This window comes from Canis lupus, chromosome 5 (assembly GCF_011100685.1).
Source record: "Canis lupus familiaris isolate Mischka breed German Shepherd chromosome 5, alternate assembly UU_Cfam_GSD_1.0, whole genome shotgun sequence".
Taxonomy (NCBI): Eukaryota; Metazoa; Chordata; class Mammalia; order Carnivora; family Canidae; genus Canis; species Canis lupus.
In genome coordinates, this window is record NC_049226.1 from 62104107 (window position 1) to 62126438 (window position 22332).

At 45.9% G+C, this 22332-nt stretch overlaps 1 protein-coding gene across 1 annotated transcript; it reads right to left on the reverse strand.

The window, feature by feature from the left end:
• Positions 1 to 1417: 1417 nt before the first annotated feature.
• Positions 1418 to 15744, reverse strand: ERRFI1 (ERBB receptor feedback inhibitor 1). The gene is made up of 4 exons (XM_038537857.1): positions 15603 to 15744; positions 5239 to 5432; positions 5043 to 5119; positions 1418 to 4128 (listed from the first exon to the last, which is right to left on the reverse strand). The coding sequence occupies exons 2-4, from the start codon at positions 5358 to 5360 to the stop codon at positions 2966 to 2968; spliced, it is 1362 nt and encodes a 453-aa protein (XP_038393785.1). The 5' UTR covers positions 5361 to 5432; positions 15603 to 15744; the 3' UTR covers positions 1418 to 2965.
• Between the last annotated feature and the right edge of the window lie 6588 nt (positions 15745 to 22332).

Below are 22332 nucleotides of genomic sequence, written 5' to 3' on the forward strand. Positions count from 1 at the left end.
TTGCTCAGCGTCCATCCTCCTGCTGCCACAACGTCTGGCTTATAGAAAACACCGGCCTCTTCTTTCCAGCCTCAGGGGCTCCCACATAACTTGTTCCCTCAGTCTTTTTCCTCCCTATTCATTCCACTTCCTTCAGCTTAGAGTCTGACCCTTTACATCATATCACCTTAGAGAGTACAGCCCCCTTGCTACCTACCAGCACTGTTCACCCCATGCTGGCGCTCTCCGCAAGACATAAAGAGGGACTGCTTGAATTCTAGAGGGCAGGGCCACCAGAGTGGCTCAGCGGTTGTCTGCCTTCAGCTCATACGGGGACCCAGGATCGAGTCCCACATCAGGCTCCTTGTGGGGAGCCTGCTTCTCCCTCTGCCTAGGTCTCTGCCTCTCTCATGAATAAATAAATCTTTAAATAAATAAATAAATTCTAGAGGGCAGAGGTTATGCCCATGTCCCAGGATCTAGCATGTGGCTGGCATTCCCCAACAAGTGTCTGTTGAACCAACTCCCTGAGCCCATTTCTCATCTATAAAGTGTCAGAAATAATACCTGTCAGGGCAACTGCAAGTAAACTAGGACTACAAAATCCACGCACATACCAGGCCTTCACCACACACCAACTGCCATGGTTTATATGCAGTTGCCACAGATAATTCCCTATAGTGGGTATCACGACACCCCCACTCCAATTCTACCCAAGGACAGAGATGTTAAAGAATCTGCCCAACACATAGAGGTGGAGGTGGTCTACTCATTGACCTCTGAGCCCTCACTCTTGACTCTGGAGGATACCAAGCACATTCAAGGTCTCCATCAAGCTCACAGAGAACTTCACCATTGTCCAGGAGCTCGTGGAGTGGAGAGAGCAGCTGGGTTTTGGCTACAGGGCCCAGGAGAGGGGACAGCTGGGCATAGGGCACGGCAGCGCTGGAGAGTTGCCCTCACGTTCGGCCACCGGCTTACTCCTGCGTCCAGAAGCTGCGAGAAGCATGGCTGTCTTCTCCATGAGAAGCCAGGGCAGGCTAGGGTTCCTCTGGTGGCCTCATGTCTGGCAAGAAGCAGAGCCACCCAAAGGGCCCACAATAATCTGGACCTAGTCCTGAAACTCAGTGTGGGCCACATCGGGTGTGTACAAAAGCCCATTTCTTCCGTATGTTCCTCTCTCCAGGCAGTAGCTGTGTTGACAGCAACACCCTGGCATCAGTTCCAGTCCCCTCTCTGAACTGTTGAAGGTAAAAACAAACAGCCCGTTTTCACTGTGCGTGTGTATCAATCGTTCACATTTCTTTTAGGGATGACAGTGTATTTCAAGCATTTAGGAAGCTGTAAAAAAAAAATCTTCCCTCGTGCTTAAAGATGGTAATACTTGTCGACGTACTTGAGACATAAACTTTTATAAGAGTTTAGGCAAGAAACATTGTTAACGGTGTCATAAATAGTATTATAACTTTATTAAAATGAAAAGACAATATTCAAAATAATGCAACAAAAATGAATAACATCCTTTGTCCAATACTGTACACATAATGCAGAAATCAGTGCATTTTTCTAAAGCATGTCTTAACCTTCATTTAGTTCATACTAAAATATAAGCTTTAAATAGCTCAAATAGTATTCAGCAGTTGAAACTGTAAACAGCTTGTTTAACTGTTAAGAGAACATTGTAGTAATGTACCTCTGTTAGTGAGCACCTTCTCTTTTGTGCTTATCTATACAAGATACATCGCAGCACGTGGAAACCCAAGCACAGGCTACGGGTCTCCCTGAATCCAGGTGAAGCAGCCAGCCGAGAGAGTCTCAAAAGCAGAAAGATGCTGATGTGACCTGTGCCATTAAGACATACTGTACTATTGGTCAGAAGTGTTTTACTTAAAGAAGCAAACAATCCCCAGGAAATACTGAACAGGAACCAGCAACACAAGGCCAGCTTGTGCTGTACGTGTTTCTTAATACAGTCTAAAAAAACAAAACAAAACAAAACAAAACAAAAAACCCAAAAAACAACAAAAAAAAAACACAACCAGTACAAAAACACAACACATGCTCCCTGGTGACGCTGTCATGCAGCAAACTGTTTCACGACTGTGTGACTGACATCCCAAACACTGATGAACGGTTTGCTTTCGACATGAGTCTAACAGGCCCCCTGTGGCTGTGAGGCCCACGCTACAAACAGGCCACGTTAGTGGATAGAACAGAGCAGGAAGTTCTGGGGGAGAAATGATTAATGAATTGTCATCTTCTCATTTCTCGAGATGCGAGACATGCATGCACAGGTGAAAGCATGGCTGCCCGGCACACCGCCATCCTCCCCTCCACGAGCAGAGAGTGAGGAGCTGTGGGGAGCCAGGTCTTGGGACGATTTTGAACCTGGGCAGGGAGAGCCACGGGACGGACGCGCGCCCTGCCCTGGGTGGCACAGGCTGCTTGCAGACAGAAAGGAGACAGAGCTTCTCGGGCCCAAGAGCTGGGCAGTTTCAAATGGACTAGGTGAAAATTGTTTTTTTTTGTTTTATGTTTTTTTGTTTTTTTTTGCATTTTTTTTTTTTTAATGATTCTGATCTAAGGAATACTGTGTTTTCTTCCATTTGCTCAATTCTCAGTCAGGAGCCATCCTCTGGCTTGTTTTATCATTCTGAATATATGTGACTCTAAGGTAGCAACTAATTGGTTAACCTGCAACTATAGCCTGTGCTTCCACCACAGGCTTCTATGGGTCACTAACGTGCTCACAAAGCCTTCTCTCTCTGCCTGCACATCTTTACACTCCGGGTCGGAACAGCAAAATCAGGGATTCCCAGCCTGAGCATGCGTCCCGGCCGCTCTAACCCTGTCTCTTTCAGATGGTGGGTTCGAATATTTCATTCTGGGATCTGAAAACCTTTCCCTGTGAACCTCAACTAAACCAGAAAGTGGCTTAAGGACCATCTGCTCCCAGGGAGCCCCTGTCAAGCCACCACCCCAAAGCCTATGGAGAAACCACATAGGACAAATGTTTGCGCTTCACGTGGCCACCAAGGTCCAGTTTTGTCTTTGAGTCCAGCTTCTCTGTGGTGGAGATGACACTGCAGTCAGCAGACAGGGGTTGGGTCGAGGGGCCTGCATTTGTTTCCTCTGCTTCCCGAAAAAACTTTTCATATTTGTCCAGGTACGGGGGTCTCTCAGGTAGTAGGTAATAATGTGTTGAGCTAACCTTCTTCCCATTTTCAATAATGGGCAGGATGCAAGGGACCTTATTGGCAGACCCTTCGCTGTTCTGTCTTTGCAGAGCTTTGCTGCTGACGTACTTGGGGTCAGGGGCGAAGCTCTGAGTAGGGGGCATGACCCCATTGAGGTAAGACGGGAGGCTTTTGGGGCTGGGTGTGCGGGAGTTACTCCGGGATAAAGGTTCTCTTGGTGGCACTTTGGGAGGCCTGTCTTCATCACTGTAGGTGCTAGAAGTAACTTCCGCTGACCACCTTCTGTAATCTGGCTTCACTGGCCTAGGAGGTATGGGAACCCTGGGGGGAACCTCAGGTTTGTCTTCATCGGAGTTTGGAGAAGCTCTGTGTATGTAGCTGGACACCCTTATGGCTGGCTTGTTAAAGGATCCAGCTGGTCCCGAATGGGACCTTCTTAATCTTCGGTGGGTCTGAGGTGGAGGAGGATTTGAACTTTGCACCCCTCCATTTTGGTCAGGAGCCTGACTGAGATCCGCTGCAGAGACAGCTGGGGTATCAAAATATGCGTAGTTGATCTGTCCGCACCCACGGAAGCTTCGCCTGCCCGGAACATCGTATTTGAAGCTGGACAGCGTACAGTCTTCTAAGAGGAAGTCCGTGTCCGAGCTGGTGAGGAATTCGACCTCGCAGTCTGTCTCATCCAGAGAGAGGTCTTCGGAGATGGGCAGCGGCGGGAGGGGCCTGGAACCCCGATCACAGAGGGCAGTGCAGGGGAAGGGGGACGGGGGGTTCTTTATGGGTGTGAGCGGAGGAGGAGAAGCACAGACCCCGTTCACTGAGAGTTTCTTAAAGCCACACACGACTCGCTCCTCTTCGCGCTGCCCCAAGTCTTCGCCTGGGGGAATAAGAAGAGGGGCGAGGCTGGGCTTCTGAGTAGGGCCGTTCCTTGGACCAGACGTCGCAGCGTGCCCTAGAAGGAACGAGAGAGGTCAGGGAAAGGCCCGCATGCGCAGTACCCTCCCCAACCGCTCGAGGCCTAGCCCAGCTACCTGTGTGCCCACGGCTCCCTGCGAAGGCAGCACACACCTGACGGCTGCCACCCTGAGAACACCCATGGGAGAGCCACAGGTGTTAATTAGGGGCCAGGAGATTGTTCCTGCACATGATTGGGTTCAAAGAACAAGCTATCTCTTCTATCTCCCTTGGACATGTGCATGGTGCACACCCACACACCTTGGCAGGTTTTGTGACGTGTGCAAAACTCGCAGATGATGAGCAGCATATAATTTACGTGAAGACCACACCACAGTAGCCCGCCACTTAAGAGACGCGGTGACACGAGGCAGGCAGGGTGTGAGTAAAGCGAGACTGGGTCTGCACTGTTAGTGCCATCATGACCTTAGGAAGAGTGCAGACCTGCTGGCAATGTGCTAAATGCTCCTGACAAAATCTAAGGAACACAGTGCCCACGTCAGAAGTCCTAGACTGCACATCACACTCTCTCCTAAGTGTTTATCCACGTGGACACTACTCGATCGCCCTGGGACGCGCATCCGAAACTCGTGAGAGGAGAGATCTTGTCCAAGGTCTCTAGAAGTTAAGTGTGGATCAGAGCAGGGATCAGAATTCACTGACTGTGAAAGATCACACTTCCACAAAAAGGTGTGGTCAGGGCATCGGTGACTCAGAGTAAAGGCAGGGTGGCTCGAAAGCCAAGCACACGGCTCTCTCCAGAACCTGCTGCCACCAGGGGTCAGGCTGCTGCTGGAAACAGTTCAGGTGGCTTCCTCACTCGAACATCAGGCTGGAGGACCAGCCAGTACTATCCCGACTGTGGACTTCCTGCTCAAGCACTAGCCTTGCTTTAGTTTCCAGGACACGTACCAAGAGAAGTTAGGCGCTCCTGAGCAGTAGAGTCGAGGCTGTAAGCCATGGTGATTGGGTCGATGCTCAAAAAGTGACTGAAATGAAAGCAAAGACATCTTGGGTCACAAATAAGGAGCTGTCATGTCCCCGATCTCAGATCTCATTTTGACAGTACCGGCTTAGAGGTTTCAGGGCCATTCCATCCTGCGCTTACTTTTCAAATTCACTGCGGCCACCCCAGCAGGTCCTGACGGTCCTCATGGCTTGGCCATCATGCAGATATCCGGTTTTTAATGGGACTCTAATCTCCTGAGCAGCAACTCCTGCCGTGGACATGGTGCCTTACTCTGGGAGGTCTCCACACCCTTGAGGCCTGGGGATCTGCAGTTAACCAGCAGCTTGCATTCCCTAGGTGGGGGGCGAGACAGAAGAGACAAGAGAATAAACAATTCGGAAATACCCACGCACAGCTAATATCAGAGAATTGGTGGGGGTGTGGGGGACGTGGGACAGAAAAATTTAGTTACAGATGTTCACTTCATCCTCACATTTTTGCATGAACCAATTCTTACTTCTCATGATGGTACTTAAACGGAGACATTGAGAACAATTTTTTTTTGGAAATACTAATCAAAGCTCTGAAATGTTTTCAGCAAAGTGAGAAACGATCCACAGCAAGCAGAGGCAGACCTCCTACTGCAGCCCGACAGCTGCACAACAGATCCTGCTTGCTGGCCAAAGCGCGCACACAGTTCTCTAACCAACTATGACCCGACCTTCCAGAGCGTGCGCATAGTGAGCTCACAGTCTCCCAGGCCACCAGGGCCATCTCAGAAATGACTGTATTCAATATTGCAGAATCAACATTCACTAAAACCCAATGCTCTGAACAAGAGAGTCCACAGTGGCACCGGATTACTCCATGGCCAAGCATTTGTTTGGATTCTCTATTTCAGGGTTGACCCTGGGAGGACAAATTCTCCAGTTACTACCTACTTGAGAATAAAGAAATAGATATGAAGATCCTAATTTCCATTATCCTGTAAAAATCAAGTTCTGCAAGGTCACCAGCTTCAGCAGAGGCCTGGGACAGTTTCCTCCTCCCTCTCAAAGACAAACTTAAAGGCACATTCTTCACATTCTCCTGTATGAAGTGCCTCGTGATTCCTGTCTTGCCTCGCTCCAAGGCAAGATTACAGGGCCTAAGTAAATGCCCTTTTCTTAATCTAGTAGTTCCCCAGCGTGAGGACCCCCCTCTCCCCATCAGATGGTCTATGTCTGCAGTCAACCAGTAGCTCGCCCCGTGCCTTCTTTCTAGAAGTGTTCGTTAGCATCCATCCCTGTTCTCTTCAGATACATGCTTCTTTAGAGAAAGTGCAGGCTTTTTTTTTTTTTTTCTTTTAGACACCAGAACACAATCTGTTAACTCTCTGTGTAACACTGACCCCTTCTGGGACATGCAAAGACACTCTGTGACGCTCTATCTTGTGCTCACCAAGCATGTGTGCAGCCACCCAGAGCTGGGTGGTGTGCTGGGGACTGGTGGTGACACAGATGAGTGAGGCGAGCATGCAGTGGGGGTGGGGAAGGGGGTACACAGGTCATTTGTTTTATGGACACATCTGTCACCCACTAGACTGTGAGTCCAGGAAAGAGGCTAGGTTCTAATCATAAATCATCCCTACCTGGCACATCAGCAAGTGCTCAAGAAGCAAATGCTCACTGAATGAAGTACTACACTCTGCCATCTAATTATTACCATCACCAGTATCAACTGGATGTACACGATGAATAGAGCACGGGGTCTTTTCTTTTTTAGCTACAGATCTAACAAATACTCTGCAAGTGCTTGTGCTTCATGCAAAAAGAAATGGAGAGACAGTCATGTTTCGGTGACAAAGCGAACATGGGGCTGTTCTTCAGCTTTTTATTATCCCAAAGCCAGCTGCTCTGATACATTAGGCAGAGACTTAAATAGGTTTCAAACAGGATTTCAAACAGTCAAGCGCTCTTTTCCTGTGAGCAGTCTCTCCAAGGCATAGGATTAAGAACAGGGAAAAGAAAACCCCACCATCTAAGAAATCTAAGTTATTGGGGGATCTTTTAAATTTTTGGTCTTCAGAGGCTTGAAATGAACACACGTGTTTTTACTTTACGTGGATTAAGGAAAGCTACGCAAAATTAAACAAAACAAAACAAAACAAAACAAAAAACAACCAACAACCCATTTTTAGAACACACTGCTTGGCGCCCCCTCCGGGCACTTGGCCTGGTGGTATGTGGCGCTTTCCCGGAGCACCCTACAAGCACGGGCATGAGCACAGGGAAAGTATCTGTGGTGATGTAAAAACGAAAGGCCAAGATAGGAAGAAGAATATGGTATTTAAGTAGTTTGAAAGCACACGTTTAGAGATCGCTCATCCAGATTACAGGAAAATGCTGCGGGGGATTCTGGAGGCCCAACCCCCACCTGTCTGCAGGCCAGCAAGTGCTCCTCGTAATTACTGTGTGTCAGCCTCCTAATGCCATCTAAATCTTAGCTTTCAACAGAATGATTGTGTAACTATCGCCTCTGCTGGAATGGCCTCGGAATTCTAAACTCACATTTCAGTGGCCCCTTAAAATTATGTATATGTTCTAGAAAGTTATTTTTTATTCATTGTTTCTATCACCTACTTGTTAGCTTTCTTAAGAAAAAAATTTTTTTAGTATAAAAAGAATTGTGTTCACTAAGCCAGCTCACTTCTGACCACAATAGTGTCTTTGTGTATTCATAGAAGGTGACCTGCCTCTACATTTCAATGGGGAATTGTGAATGGGACGTGTTATGAAACTGTCCGAACTTCCTACTAGCTTGCATGGGAGAAGCGAGGAGGGAGACATAACTGCATGTTCTCTTTTGGGAAGTAACTTCCAACCATAGACTCAGGAAGGGTGACCTACCCGTAGGTTTGGAAGCAAATGTTTTCAGCATGGTCCTAGGAATGCCAGCAGAGGCAGGAGGCGACCTGCGATTCTTCCCCGCCTCCCCACATCTGCAGTACGTACACTCCTCGGGAAAAATCAGCCCGGGCAACCTCAAGTTAAAAAGAAACACAATGGTCCAGGGAAATTTCACTAGTGCTGTAGGGTTTCTCTTACTTTTCTTTTTAAGATTTTATTTATTTATTCATGAGAGACACAGAGAGAGAGAGAGGCAGAGACACAGGCAGAGGGAGAAGCAGACTCCATGCAGGGAGCCCGATGTAGGACTCAATCCTGAGACCCTGGGATCAGGCCCTGAGCTGAAGGCAGACGCTCAGCCACTGAGCCACCAGGGCATCCCAGTGCTGCAGTGTTTCAAGTTCTGTTTCTGGAACTGTTAAGCCAGTTCTACCTGACAATTCATTAGAAAAGCAACTGCAAAAATACTCCTATGTGGGGAAATCAGGACCTCTAAGCATAAGATGGCATTCTGTTAGGAAATGCAAAATGTGAGAGCGAATGTGAACCCAGGCAGCGTGGTGTAGAACAGGATCGGAATGACCTTGGGCAAAAGAATGTCCCTAAAATTTGTGAACTGATCTTTACCCTTTTTAGTGTCAAAACTGCAGTTAAATACCAATCCCAAATGTGGACTACTCTTTCCTATTAACATCACTTTTTCAAAAAGACAAGAAACAGTATCTCGTAAAACGATCTGTTTCTTGCGGCTGCACTTTGATTTGCTCTCCTTGCACGCCCCCTCCCCCACCCTGCGCCTTTTGAGTTTTGATCCACTTCTGTGGCTTCAACCCTGCATAGACAGCTTCTCAATCTCCTGCATCTCCACTCCAGGCCGGGCTCAAGCTTCCACTTTGCATTTCCTATTGTCTGGTGATTATCTTTCCACTCGGCTGGGCTTCTGGCATCTGCAACTCTACAGACCCAACTCCTGTCACTTACTTCACACCCCCTCCCCCTTTCCAAACCAGTTCAGGGTCTGCGAGGACCCCACTTCTCCCACAGGCACCATTTTTCATAACCTGAGTCCCAACAGACGTATGTTCAATCATCCAGTCCCAGAGCCTATTTCCACACTGCCTCTCAGACCTACCTTCCTTCTGTTCACGGGCATCGCTCTGCCTTGGGTCTGAAAATAACCTAATCCGCCTAACACACCAGTACCAGATCTATATTCCTGAATTGGAGCTCAAATTTGGATCTTCCACTGCTCAAAAGTCTCCAAAGCCTCTAAATAAAAGCTCTTGCAGGCTGGCCCTAAGGCCTCTGCAACAAGGCAGGCCCTGAACCACCTTTTTTCAAGATCTTGCTTCTCTTTTCCCCAATCTCTGTTAGAATTCACCTTTTCCTTGGAAGCCACTTGTCCCACCACCTTGTACACTAACTGGCTCCCTTCTGAAGGCCAGGGCAGGGTCTCTATGTCCTTGAGTTACTTTGTGTCCCAATTCTTTGATCATCCTCCAAATCTTTTGGGATGGGACTCTGTTCCCCTCTCCTGTGTGGATCCTGCTATCATTCATTTCTGAAAAATATTTATTAAATGGATATTGAGAAAATATTCATCTCATTTTTAAAAGAAGTAATGACATGACAGGTTTACATTTAGTGTAAATCAGTGAAGAACTGAGGGATCAACCTAACATGGGCAGACGCCCCCCAATAATAATGTAGCCAGTTTAGGTAAGCAGCAGGCAAGGAATTTTCATTAAATTTATTTCCAAAATCTAAAATGGACAGCTTGCAGGCTGGGTAAAAACCCTAAACTTAAGTGGTTAACAGTGTAAATTTCTCAATTGGTTTCTATTACTGTACATTCACTTAAGCAACCAGGGGGAAGGTTTCTGAAAATAATGAATTTCACCTTTTCTTCCACATGATTCCTTCGGCACCTACTGTTGTTGTTGTTAAATTTAAGGTCACTTTCCTTAAGGAAAACAAACCAAAAACGGCCACACTGAAAAGCATATCATATATGCTTTATTAAGGTGAAATCACATGCCTTTAGCTTGACAAAGTCACTTTGAAACGTTTTTGTTTTTTAAACCAGGCTACCTTAAGACAGTAACCTAGATGTGCTTACCTTGCCACCAGATCTCATTAATAAATCTCAAAAGCAATCCACAGGAGGAGGAGGGGCACATTTTTGTCATACAACTCATCCAGTTCTGCCCAGCGCTTCCTTATTTAAAAGTGTGATGTAATTTCCTTCTTTCAATCTGGTTTTAGAACCTGATTTCTGTTTATTCAGGGTGATAAATGGTCTTTTCAACCTTATTTAACAACTACCTACAAGACTATTTCCTTACAGAGAGAGATAGAAGATAATCCTATTCGGAGCCAAGATTTGTAAAAAGAAACTGATTACAGAACATGACAAATTCCATGATTTTATTTTTTATTTAAAAAGAATTTTGTTTTAATTCCATGATTTTAGATCCTCCCCAAATAAACTACCATCTGCATGCTTATCTTCAGTCTGAAAATGCTTAAAATAATCACCTTTGAGAAAATTAAAAACAGAACAAAATCCCATCGTTTTTATTGTGATTAGTGTCTACAGCACTAGCAGCTGAGCTATCGGACACACTGAACATTAGTGCAGCTGTTTTACAGACTTTGACTTTTATTAATAATATGAGAAAGTTACTGATTTAACAGTCATCTAACACATGCAGTGTCTATGACAGTTCCAGTGTTGCATGACCTGAGTTTACTCACTGAGCAAAGGACTCTCAAAATCAAAGGCCCTAATTCAGGGTTTTTCTCAGATTTCACTGCAACAGACGTTGATCTGGGGGAAGAGAGTGGAGGGGGAGGCAGGCAGGAATGTCCTCTGTGGCCCCCTGCTACCACAGGAAGCATAAATGCCTTCGTGTTAAAAGCACAGAGGACTTAACACCTTTTATGTTAATAAATAAAATGTAAGTAAAATGCTCTTGCATGAAATCAAGGTAAATGTGATGGTTTCAGGACCTGTGGCGACGTAGTTCTGCGGGGTGAGGATAGACATTTTGTCCCCTGTGGCTCCCATCCTCCCTTGAGCAGGCGAGCACATAACAACCCACTTGTAGGTGGTAAAAACTGAGGCAACAAGGAAAATAATTTATCTTCAGACTGTCAAAATCAAAGCCGAGTGACATAATTTCTCGAATAATTCAGAGTATTTTCTAGCTGAGTATTTTAAGAAACAGCAAACTAACAAAAAACCTATTCGTTCTACAGCCATCGTCATCAATAGCCTTTTGATTCACTTTGTGTCTACACAGTCTTCAGGCAGTGGCAGAAATGTGCGTCAGCGGGGATGTAGTCTCTTGTCCTTTGTACTCTTCCTACAGATGCTACGATGAGTAGCAACACACACACAGGATGGAAAAATATTATTCCTTTTAGACATACACATAATAGATTTCCAAATGGAAAAAATACGTGGGTTCTATTCTAATCTTAATGACAAGGAGCACAATAGCCCAATTTTACAAACTTTAAATTTACTTAATGAGCACTGGAGTCACCCAATGGCTAACTCCAGACTGTTACAATGGACATAAAACCAGTACAAATAATAAACTAATTCTTGGAAACTTATTTGACAGGCATTGTTCTAAGTGATTTATACATATAAGTTATTTAATCCTCTCAACAAGCCTGAAGGGTGAGTTACTATTATGACCCCGGTTTACAGATGAGGGATGAGATGGCTCCAGGTCACATCTGGTGAATGGTGGGGCCTAGAGACTTAGGCCAGGCTCTCACCACACCACCTGGCCTCTCCAAACCCCTCATGATCTTCAACCGGTAATAAGATCTGACCCACTACAAGGCCTATGTGAAGGGTGGCTCACATGGCTTTTCTAGGGATTTGCTGCTTGGTAAGTTTTTCTTGGGTAACCCTTAGACTATGAAAGTTCCTGATTTACTTCGACTTCCTCAAATCCTCCTGTGAAAGTTATTTTATTAACTTCAGATTTGGCCTATGTATCCTCTGGAAGGGTGGGTTAAGGTATCAATTTTATACTCTGTGACCATTTCAAGCAATTCTTTCAAAGCTCTCAATCGGAGCATATGCTGATGCCAGCTGATGCCTCCCCGTGCCGGTCTGTCTTTACCCATAAGAAGGGGTCCCTACATAAACCCCATGGGTCTCCTTTCAATACACTCTCGCAGCATGGTTCCCAGCAGTGGTCCTACAATCAGGCTCCATTTTAAAGTCTGGGATTTAATACCAGAATATCTTGTACTTGGAAAGCACTCGACAAGTTACAAAGCACTTTCTGACACATCATCTCACCTGATCCCCACAACATCCCTGTGAGAGGTGGCAGGGATTACTCTGTGTTTTGCAGATGAGGAAGTGAGGCCAAACATCTTCCTGTTAGCAGAAAGGCCAGTGAGGCTCTTCTGTCCTCTGATGCAGCACACCCCTGCTACACTTTCACTCCTTTCCTCTCCACGGTCTCTTCATTTTAGATAACCACCTCACTTTTTCTTTTAAAGATTTTATTTTAGAGAGAGAGTGTGAGCGAGCATGTGCAAGGAGGGGGAGGGAATCTCAAGCAGACTCCCCAATGAGTGCAGAGCATGACTGGGCTGGGGGTGGGGGTGGGAGTGGGGCTCCATTTCACAGCCCTGAGATCATGACCTGAGTTGAAATCAGGAGTCAGACGCTTAATTGACTGAGCCACCCAGGTACCCCCAACCTCACTTCTCTTTCTAATGTTCTTATTTATCAGTGGGGAAACTGATGAGGGGATGGCTAAGCTCAAGACCTAAGTGAGTGTCAATCACAGAGATAGGACCTGGAGCTCCACGCACAGGGTTTTGCTCACAAATTCTTAGAGGGCAAGGATGAGTTATTTCCACAAATGGTTCTCAAGTGCTTATTCTGGAGTAGATACTATGCTAGTGAAAGAGATGTGGCTGCTGCCTGAGAAAGCCTCAATCTAATGAGGAGACAACCAGCAATTTCAGATTGTGATGACTTCCCTGGGACGACAGGGAGGGGAGGTTGGAGTCATGAGGGCCAACTGGGCAGACCTCCCTGAGGTGATTTTTTAAATTAAAATTTAAGGATGAAAAAGAGGCAGCCATGAGAAGAGTTGGAAGGGCATTCCACGTAGAGGGAATACTATTTGAAGTAATCTGTACCTGGCCAGGTTTCATATTCTTGTGGGTCTTCAAGAAGAGCTTTGGACAATGTCTTCTCATCCTTACCTTCCTATTGCTTCCCTTGAAATGTTGAATCATGGCACTCTGGAGTGGGACAGGACTAAAGCTCATGTAGCCAAGCCCCATATTTTACAAATATATTCCCTGAGGTCTAGCAGATTTTACCTTTTAGTAATACTGCCCCATTTTACAGTATGAGGAACTGGGCTGAAGCATCAACAATGACTTCAAATTGCAGAATCCATTTCTCCTTTTGAAATCTGAATCCCACACTAACTTTTCCCTACCTTAAATCAAATTTCTCTATTAGGCTAGTAACTAACATTCAGCACCCTGAAACTCAGCAGTTTTACCCACCTTTACAGAGCATACACTAATGCCATGCCCATAATGCCAGAATGCCACAACCGGATCTTGTTTATCTAGTAGGTTATTTGTTAGCTTTTATAAAGCATGGCCAAACACCAGCACCAAAAGGTGCAAAAGGAATCCTCACGAAGAGGTACCAATTCAAATTTATTTAGATTAAAAGGAGAGCTGTTTCTCTGGCAGAGGGAGCTGATGACATTCAAACTCCTGGAATTACCCTTGGCACCACCTTTCCCTCCTCTGCTCACCTTTCTAAAGCAACCTGATGGTATGCAGACATTCAGGTCAGTTTCAAGCATGTTAGATTGTACCTGTAATTTAGGCAACTTGCTTTTAAAAGCTACCATTAGTATTAGCTGAAAGGGAGTATTATCTGGTTCAACTTCTGAGAAGCATCAGTGAAGAGTTATTTTCACACAAAAACTCAAGTCTATAATATAATTAAACCTCAAGAAAGAGTGGCCAGTAGCTATTGTGAGCTGAAAGGAGGAGAAACAATTTACTGAAACCGTAATTTCACCTGTCGAAAATATGAATAATTCAGGCATTTCATAACAGCCATAAAAAAAGATTTGCTTTGCACCCTTATCAGTGACTGGTCCAATCCTGCTGAGCTTTAAAGATGTACAATATGCTTTCAAGCAATTATTTATCAACCATCAACTATGTGCAAGGCTGCACAAGATAGAAGCTGTACAAGGAAGAGTTCCTGCCCTTAAGGAGTTTACAATCGAATATATGTCAGGTTATAAATGGTTAGACCAGGACCTCTATCACCGATTAGCCAGACTCCACTGAAACACCCAGCTGAAAATAAACCTGTGAGTGAAGTGAAGAAGCTGACAATTAGTGTCTGAAGCTCAGGCTAAAAAGCTCTATGCATTTCTTTTCAGATCTGCTCATATCTGGAAAAGAGAGCAGTATGTGACTTGATAACATACTGGTAACCAATCATAGCATAATTCGCAAGAAGCCAACTTTTTGTCTTGGCAAAATTTGGTCATTTCTTCAAATGGATACCCGGCCTCCTGTTTTTGATCTGTTTACGTAAAACTTTGCTGAAAACTGTATAATTACAGAAATGCAAAAAAAAAAAAAAAAAAAAGCAAGACTCGGCATGGTGAGTGTTTCAGTAGCCTCAACAAACACATACCCTTTGCGTTCTTACAAGATTTATAAAAGCTGACAACCGTGCAGAATACTGTCCTTCAGAAGGTGGGGGGGGGGGGGGGAAGGCATTTTAACCTCACCTTTCTTCACCTCTGACAGTTGCTTAGGAACCAGTCCGGCCCTACCTGTGTTGCAGGTGTACCTAAAGTCACCAACACATCTCTTTTAAAGCTACAGTCTATTCTGACTGCACTTAAGTTTATGACTAACAATCTATTCATATAGATACACACATATGTATAATTTTTTTTTATATCAGGTAAGAGACTGGTTCCTTTCAAGCAATGACGAAATCCTAATAAAGACTCAGCAAGCACCAATCCAGCACCAATCGCGGAGAAGTCATCTCATGTGTACGAGGCTGTGACATATACACAGAAATACACACGAGAAAACACCCAATGAGCAGTCACGTTCCCAACACACGGCTCCGCGCTGCGGCTCCCTCGGAAGCGGCGCTGCGGGCGCTCGGGGCCAAGGACCGCGCAGCCGAGCCGGGAGCCAGGCGGCGGGGGCCGGGACTCCTCCGCCCGGGGACGACCGCGGTCGCCGCGAGGCCGCCCCCCGCGCAGCCCTCGGACGGCTGGCGGGCACCGAGCGCGCCGGGCAGCGCAGCCCCATTGTGGAGCGCCGCCGCCGAGGCCGCCGCCAGCCCCGCGGGCGCAGGACCCCGGCCCCCCGCGCCCGAAGCCCCGGCCCCGCGCCGCGCTCCCGGCCCCCGCCCCGGCCCCGGCCCCCGCCCCGGCCCTCCGTCCGTCAGTCCCGGGAGACTCCGCGTCGCCCCGGGGACCCGCCCAGCGTCGGGAGCCGCCCGCAGCCCGGCGCAGGGGCCCGGCGGGGGCGCGGGGCAGCGCCGCCCTCCCCACACTACCCGGCCCGCAGGCCCCTTACCCCCGCGGAGCCGCGGCTGCCCCACGGCGCCCTCCCGCGCATGTCCGTCCCGGCTGGCTCAGCGCCGCGGGCTCAGGGGCCCGGACACCGCGCAGGCGCCTCGCCGCTCGCTGGCCGCCGCTCCCCACTCGCCTTCCCCGCTCGACTCGGCCGCCGTCGGCGCGGCAGCCGACGCCGCCTTATATAGCGAGTGGCGGGGCCGTGACGTCGACGCTCGGCGCCCCACCTCCCCCGCTCGACCAATCCGGGCCGCGCGCCGCTTAAAGGGGCGATGCCGCGACCCAGGCGCTGGCGTGGGGTCCACCGGCGTCGCGCGGCCCAGCGAGGATGCCGCCTTTGTCTCGGAGCGAGCCCTTTCCCGGCCTCGGCGGCCTCCGCGCCTCCCCCTGCCCCGTCCGAGCGGCAGCGGCCGACCCCCCACAATCCTCACGCTGAACTCTTCTCCCAGGTGTGCGGGCAGCTCGACTTCGGCCCGCGTTCCGCCAAAGGGAACCCCCGGCGGGGTTCGGCGGCCGTTGCTGCGTCCACGGGCCGCAGCCCCCGCGAGGGTGGCCGAGGACCCCCGGGGCCGAGGCTGGGGGAGCCTCTGCGTCCTGGAGGCCCCGCACCCCCGGGGGCCGGCGGGCCGGGCGGGGGAGGGACAGCAGGGGACAGCGTGGACAGAGTGGGGCACTGGTGGGCAGGGAGGGGCACTGGTGGGCAGGGAGGGGCACTGATGGGCAGAGTGGGGCATTGATGGGCAGCCCGGGGCACTGGTGGACAGTGAGGGGCACTGATGGGCAGAGTGGGGCATTGATGGACAGTGAGGGGCACTGATGGACAGTGAGGGGCAGCGTGGACATAGAGCTGCACAGTGTGGGGCAGAGGAGGACAGCGTGGACAGTGTGGGACATTGATGGACACTGAGGGCATTGATGGACAGTGTGGGGCAGCGTGGACGTGGAGGGACAGAGCTGCACGGTGTGGGGCAGAGGGGGACAGCGTGAACAGAGATGGGCATTGATGGACAGTGTGGGGCAGCGTGGACGTGGAGGGACAGAGTTGCATGGTGTGGGGCAGAGGGGGACAGTGTGGACAGAGTGTGGCATTGATGGACAGTGTGAGGCAGTGAGGGACATAGAGCTGCACAGTGTGGGGCAGAGGGGGACAGAGTGGGACAGGGTGGAGCACCGATGGACAGTGTGGGACAGCATGGACATGAACAGAGCTCATCTGCGGGGCAGAGTGGAGCACTGATGGACAGTGTGGACGTGGACAAAGCTGCACGGTGTCGGGCGGAGGGGACTGCCTGGGACAGGATGAGACCTCGAGGGGCAGCGAGGCCACCCTGCTGAAGGCCTTTCATGAGACCGCTTACCGCAGGTCTGCCAGCCACCTCTCCTCTTACCACGTGTTTGAAAATCAGTGCCAGGCGCTGGTGGCGGTTGCCCTGCCCAGGGTAGCCCCTGGGCTTCCATAAGGAACACCCCCAACCCCAGGCAGGCCTCTTTCCGGCTCCAATCTTGCCCTTTTTTAAAAAATTTTTTAAAGATTTTATTTATTTATTCATGAGAGACACACACAGAGGGAGGCAGGCTCCATGCAGGGAGCCTGATGTGGAACTTGATCCTGAGTGTCCGGGATCGCGACCTGAGCCGAAGGCAGATGCTCAACCGCCGAGCCACCCAGGTGTCCCTCCAGTCTTGCCTTTACTTAGGAGACTCACGCTGCTCTCAGCATCTCTGGGCACCTGGGCAGCCAGTGATGCCCAAGGACAAAACTCCCGCAAGCCCAAGGGAGGAGGCTTCTCCTCAGGATGGTGATGCAACTTAGGCTTATAGTTTAACCATAAAATAAATAATACAAATGATAACAAACCAAGAGTAACTAAAGTAAGAAAAAAAGCAAACAGACAGAAACCCTCCAGTTTTAACTACAACAGTCCCCTCAATGGTACTGTCTCTTTAAGTGGAGGCCACAGACCTTCGGCTGACCTCCTTAGTCTCCTAGAGCCCCTTCTGGGGTTCAGCAATTGTGCCTGAGAGTTACACATTTAGCACTCCCTAATTGGGGTGGTTTAACATATAGAATGAGATTCTGACCTCATTATCGGGTTAATTATTAACTCACGCACTCCATGAAATGATTTGCCTTTTCTCCTGTATTGTTTACTTACATTCTTTTAAATTTAATTCCAAGGCCTAATTTTGAATTGGAAGCCTTCACACACACACACACACACACACACACACACACACACACACTCCCCTGAAGGATCCCTTTGCCCCCTTTCAGCTGCAGGATAAATAAATGTTTAGCAGAGCTCTACTCTTCTTTTGGATGGGCTCCTTTTGGCCTGCAGGGGCTTTTGGGTCATTTTCATGCCTGTGCTGCTTATCCAACAATTCAGTTAGTCCGACTATCAACTTACGATCTTATTGCCCTTTGTTTAATATTATTTTAGGATGATGGAAATCAGTCACAACTACTTGCTGGTTTTCTTACTGAATTAGGTTTTTTGATTCACAGAAAATCTATTCAGATCATTTCCTCCCAATTTGGTCTCATTTATGTTTCAGACTTACCCAAATGCTGTTATCAGTGTACCAAAAGGACCTGCCTGAGAACTTGCCAGAGAACATCTTTTCAGACCTCACAGTGCGGCATTTACTGAATGGGGACCTAGATGAGCTCAAGTTCCATCCAAAAGGAACCCTCGTTACGCTATTTCAAGCCACTACAATACAGTTGTAATTTGTGCTTTGGCCTTATTGGCATGCTGTTACATTCCCCTATTCATTAACAGTGATAATTACCAGAGCAACCATCAAACACACCTCTTCTTTAGAGAAAAAAGATCAACAGGATACTTGCTATATGGTTATGAGCTGTATGGTGTACTGTTTTGGTAAATTATCAAAATTCATAAAATCACATGAGTAATATACAATTAATACATTTTTTTCTTCTGATCTATTTTTAAAGAGATTTTATTTATTCACGAGAGACAAAGAGGTAGAGATGTAGGCAGAGAGGCAGAGACATGGGGAGGCTGATGTGGGACTCGATCCCAGGACCCTGGGATCATGACCTGAGCCAAAGGCAGATGCTCAACCATTGAGCCACTGAGGTGCCCCACTTCTGATCTATTTTAAACCAGCAAAATCAACATCTTGGTTTATTCATTTTTGGAGAAAAAAAACAGTTATAGCTGATAACTTACTGAATTTTGTTTACAATTATGTACATGTAAATATTGCTCTTTCAGCTGTGGCTGAATTGCATGAGTAGACTTACATCCCACAGATCTTTTAGTAGTGATATTTTGTAACAACACAGTCATGTCAGTAATATTGTAGAATATTTTGGGAAGAGTTTAAAAAGAAAATGCTAAGCGACTTGAAATAATAGCATATTGTGTTTATCAAGTGAGCATCCATGGACTTTTAACAGATTAGAACACTAGACTAACTAGAGGTTTAGGATAAAAATACTCCCTTTGTACTGAACCTAACTTGTTTTAAATTGTCTCTGGTAAGAGAGAAGTTTAAAGTCAGACATTTTTTTTTTTTTTTACATTTCTTACAGTCCATTTAATTTTGAAGCACTTCCCAAGGAATTTATATTAGCCGATTGTTTTTTAATATAAAAACCTAAAGATAACATCTAAAATGTTAGACTTACATTACATTGACCCAAATTGTCCCTCTGCACTTGCCCATTTTTGGTGTAAGAAGAAGCTGTCCTTGGAGTGAGAGCAAGGAGCAGTTCTGGCTCAGAAACCACAGAATCACAGACACTGCTTTTCTAAAGACATTGTTCTTTTTCCTCCTGTTTAGCAATACCACGAGACATGTGTAAGCAGGAACATGCTGGACAGAGGCCTTACAACCCTCCCAAATTTATGTCTGAATATTATTGAATCCTGCAGAAAAGGATACACATTTTGGTGTTTATTCTTCTTGATTATAGATAGTTTTGTGTTTCCATGTTGTTTATGAAGAAGTATTTTAAAGTAAGACATTTTCTGATTTACCCTCTTAGTTCTAGAGCATTTGCTTTTGTCTATTCATGATATAAATGTGACTATGCACCTTTATTTTTTATTAATTTATAGCTAAGTGTACAAAAAAATACACGATAATGGAAAAATTGCATTTCCTATAGGTCATTTGTTAATATGCCACATTATGATTTGGAGACATCCAGGTACAGATATATATTTATATATCCAATAACCTTTGTGGGTTACTGCAAAACATCCACCCTGGTAAGAGCTGAGATTCATTCATGAAAAAAACATATGTGCAGTATAAGCCTGTGAGAAGACTGAGCAGGCTGATTTTAATGTATCATTCTATTGTTTAAATGTCAGGGTCATGGTTTAACTACTTTTTTCTTAGTATGAGTTTTAGGGAGCCTATTTCTATAGTTGCTTGTTTTTAAATTGAACCACTTTTCATTGACCTGATTCTTCCTTAAGAAACCTGTGATGCTATTGGTGATTATTGTATTTCCAGTTCTAGCCCATTTCTGGAACTTATAACTAGAAACATTTTAGTGTCCAATAGGTGCATTAACTGAATACGTGGATGTTTGCAAGACAGTGCTTTTCAGGTTTTTTAAAACGTGAATCTGATTTTATCTTCAAATTTTAACGTTTTACATTTTCCTCCAAGTAAATGCTGTATTTCCTATTAGCTGGCCAGTAGGGTGCGCTCTAGTCCCTTGCCAGATAAATAAATTAATAAATTGATAAATTAATTAAAAATATTAATGTAGGGATCCCTGGGTGGCGCAGCGGTTTGGCGCCTGCCTTTGACCCAGGGCGCGATCCTGGAGACCCGGGATCGAATCCCACGTCAGGCTCCCGGTGCATGGAGCCTGCTTCTCTCTCTGCCTGTGTCTCTGCCTCTCTCTCTCTGTGTCTATCATGAATAAATAAATAAAATCTTTAAAAAAAAAAAAAAAAAATAAAAATAAAAATATTAATGTAAACCCTTCATGAAGAGATTTTAGAAATCTATTTCACTCCTTCATTGCCACCAACAAAGGTGAGGTATGTCTATATAGACACAGGCGAATTACTCAGCATGCTCAACATAAATGGAGAGCAAAACTATTACATTAAAAAAAGAAAGTTTTGAGATGTTTACTTCTTTGGATTTAGTTCCGAAATTATTTGCTGTTATTTTACCAGATTGATCTGTCAGTGACACATATTTTCTTTTATTCTGGGTAAAAGGAAAATAAGAAATCTGGTGCAGTGAAGAAGAGCCCAGGCTCTGGGCTTACATCCTTTCTCACCAGCTAAGTGATTCAAACACTTACTAGATAATAGTGGTTCCTACTCCACAGGGTTCCCGGCCAGAGAAATGAGATTGTACGTGGGAAAGTGTTTAGAACACAACCAGGCACCAGGCAGGGTTCAATAAAAATACCTGTTTTTATCATTATTGCTATATTCTCATTGTGATGGCTGGTAACATACTTGTTGAGGGATTTTTAAATACCTTTCTTTGCAAGATTCCAAAATTCTCTATTGCTTATTAGTATACATGATCTAATTTGTCTGGTAAGTTGTTTCGTTAAATACCAGGAGCATAACCGATTTATAAGATAAAATGTCTTACTTGATCTGCATTATTTCCACTTAAGAGGCTATAAAATTTTAAGCCAAAGAAGAGGATCCGCCATAGTGAAATTTCAGACACCAGCAATCCTTGGGCAGATCCACTTGGGGTGGTGGGAAGAATCTTAGCATCTCTGAAGGGAAGGTAACAAGTAGCCACAAATCTGTGAGCATCATCTTGTAAAACCATACTCATAAATATCCATAGACATGTGTCCTTTAGAAAAACAGATTTCATTTGTACATAAAACCCCTGCAGAACTTTTAAACACGAACAGATTTATCGTTTTCTCGTATCATTTATCATGCAAGGACAAGGGGATATACCCAGTGACTAGGTACAGTAGCATTTTGAGAACTCAGTGAATGCCAACACTTCCAGGGGTTCTACCTTTATTCATTCATACAATCATCAATAAATATTTATTGAACTCTTTTTTTTAATTTATTGAACTCAATATGTGCCAGTCCATGCTAGGTACTGGGCAGAGAGCTAGAGAAATGTTCAGAGAATGTTGGGTGGTAGGGATTATAAACAAGCACACAGGAAACCTAATTGATATAAAAATGCAAAAGAGTCTTTATAACAAGACTGTAGATTCCGCCTTCTTAAAAAACTTTGAGACTCAAATAGATTCTTTGAACCAGTATTTTCACTAGCTCTACACTAAAGAAATAATCATAAACAAAGCTTTCCACCCGAAGTTGTCTGATGCAGTGTCGTTCATAATAGTGAAAAACTGGCCTGTGAGTAGGACAATTGGCACATAAAATATTGACTATGTACTTGGCTATTAAAATTATGCTTATGCAGATTTTATAATTAAGAATAATAATAACTAATAAGAACTAACACTTTTATAGCATTTACTAGGAAGTGGGCTCTGTTCTCAGGCTTTACCTATATGAGTTAATTAAACCTTCACACAACCCTGTGAAGTCCATGCTGTTACTATACCCAGTTTATGACTGAGTGAAGTAATATGCCCAAGATTACAAAACTGGTAACTGTGGGTTTAAGCCGAGACAGTTACTTTCAAGCACTACAAATTCTTCCATTATCAAGCTTGGTGTAAAAAGTGGAATATGAAATTGAATATGTGGAATATCTATCCTCAC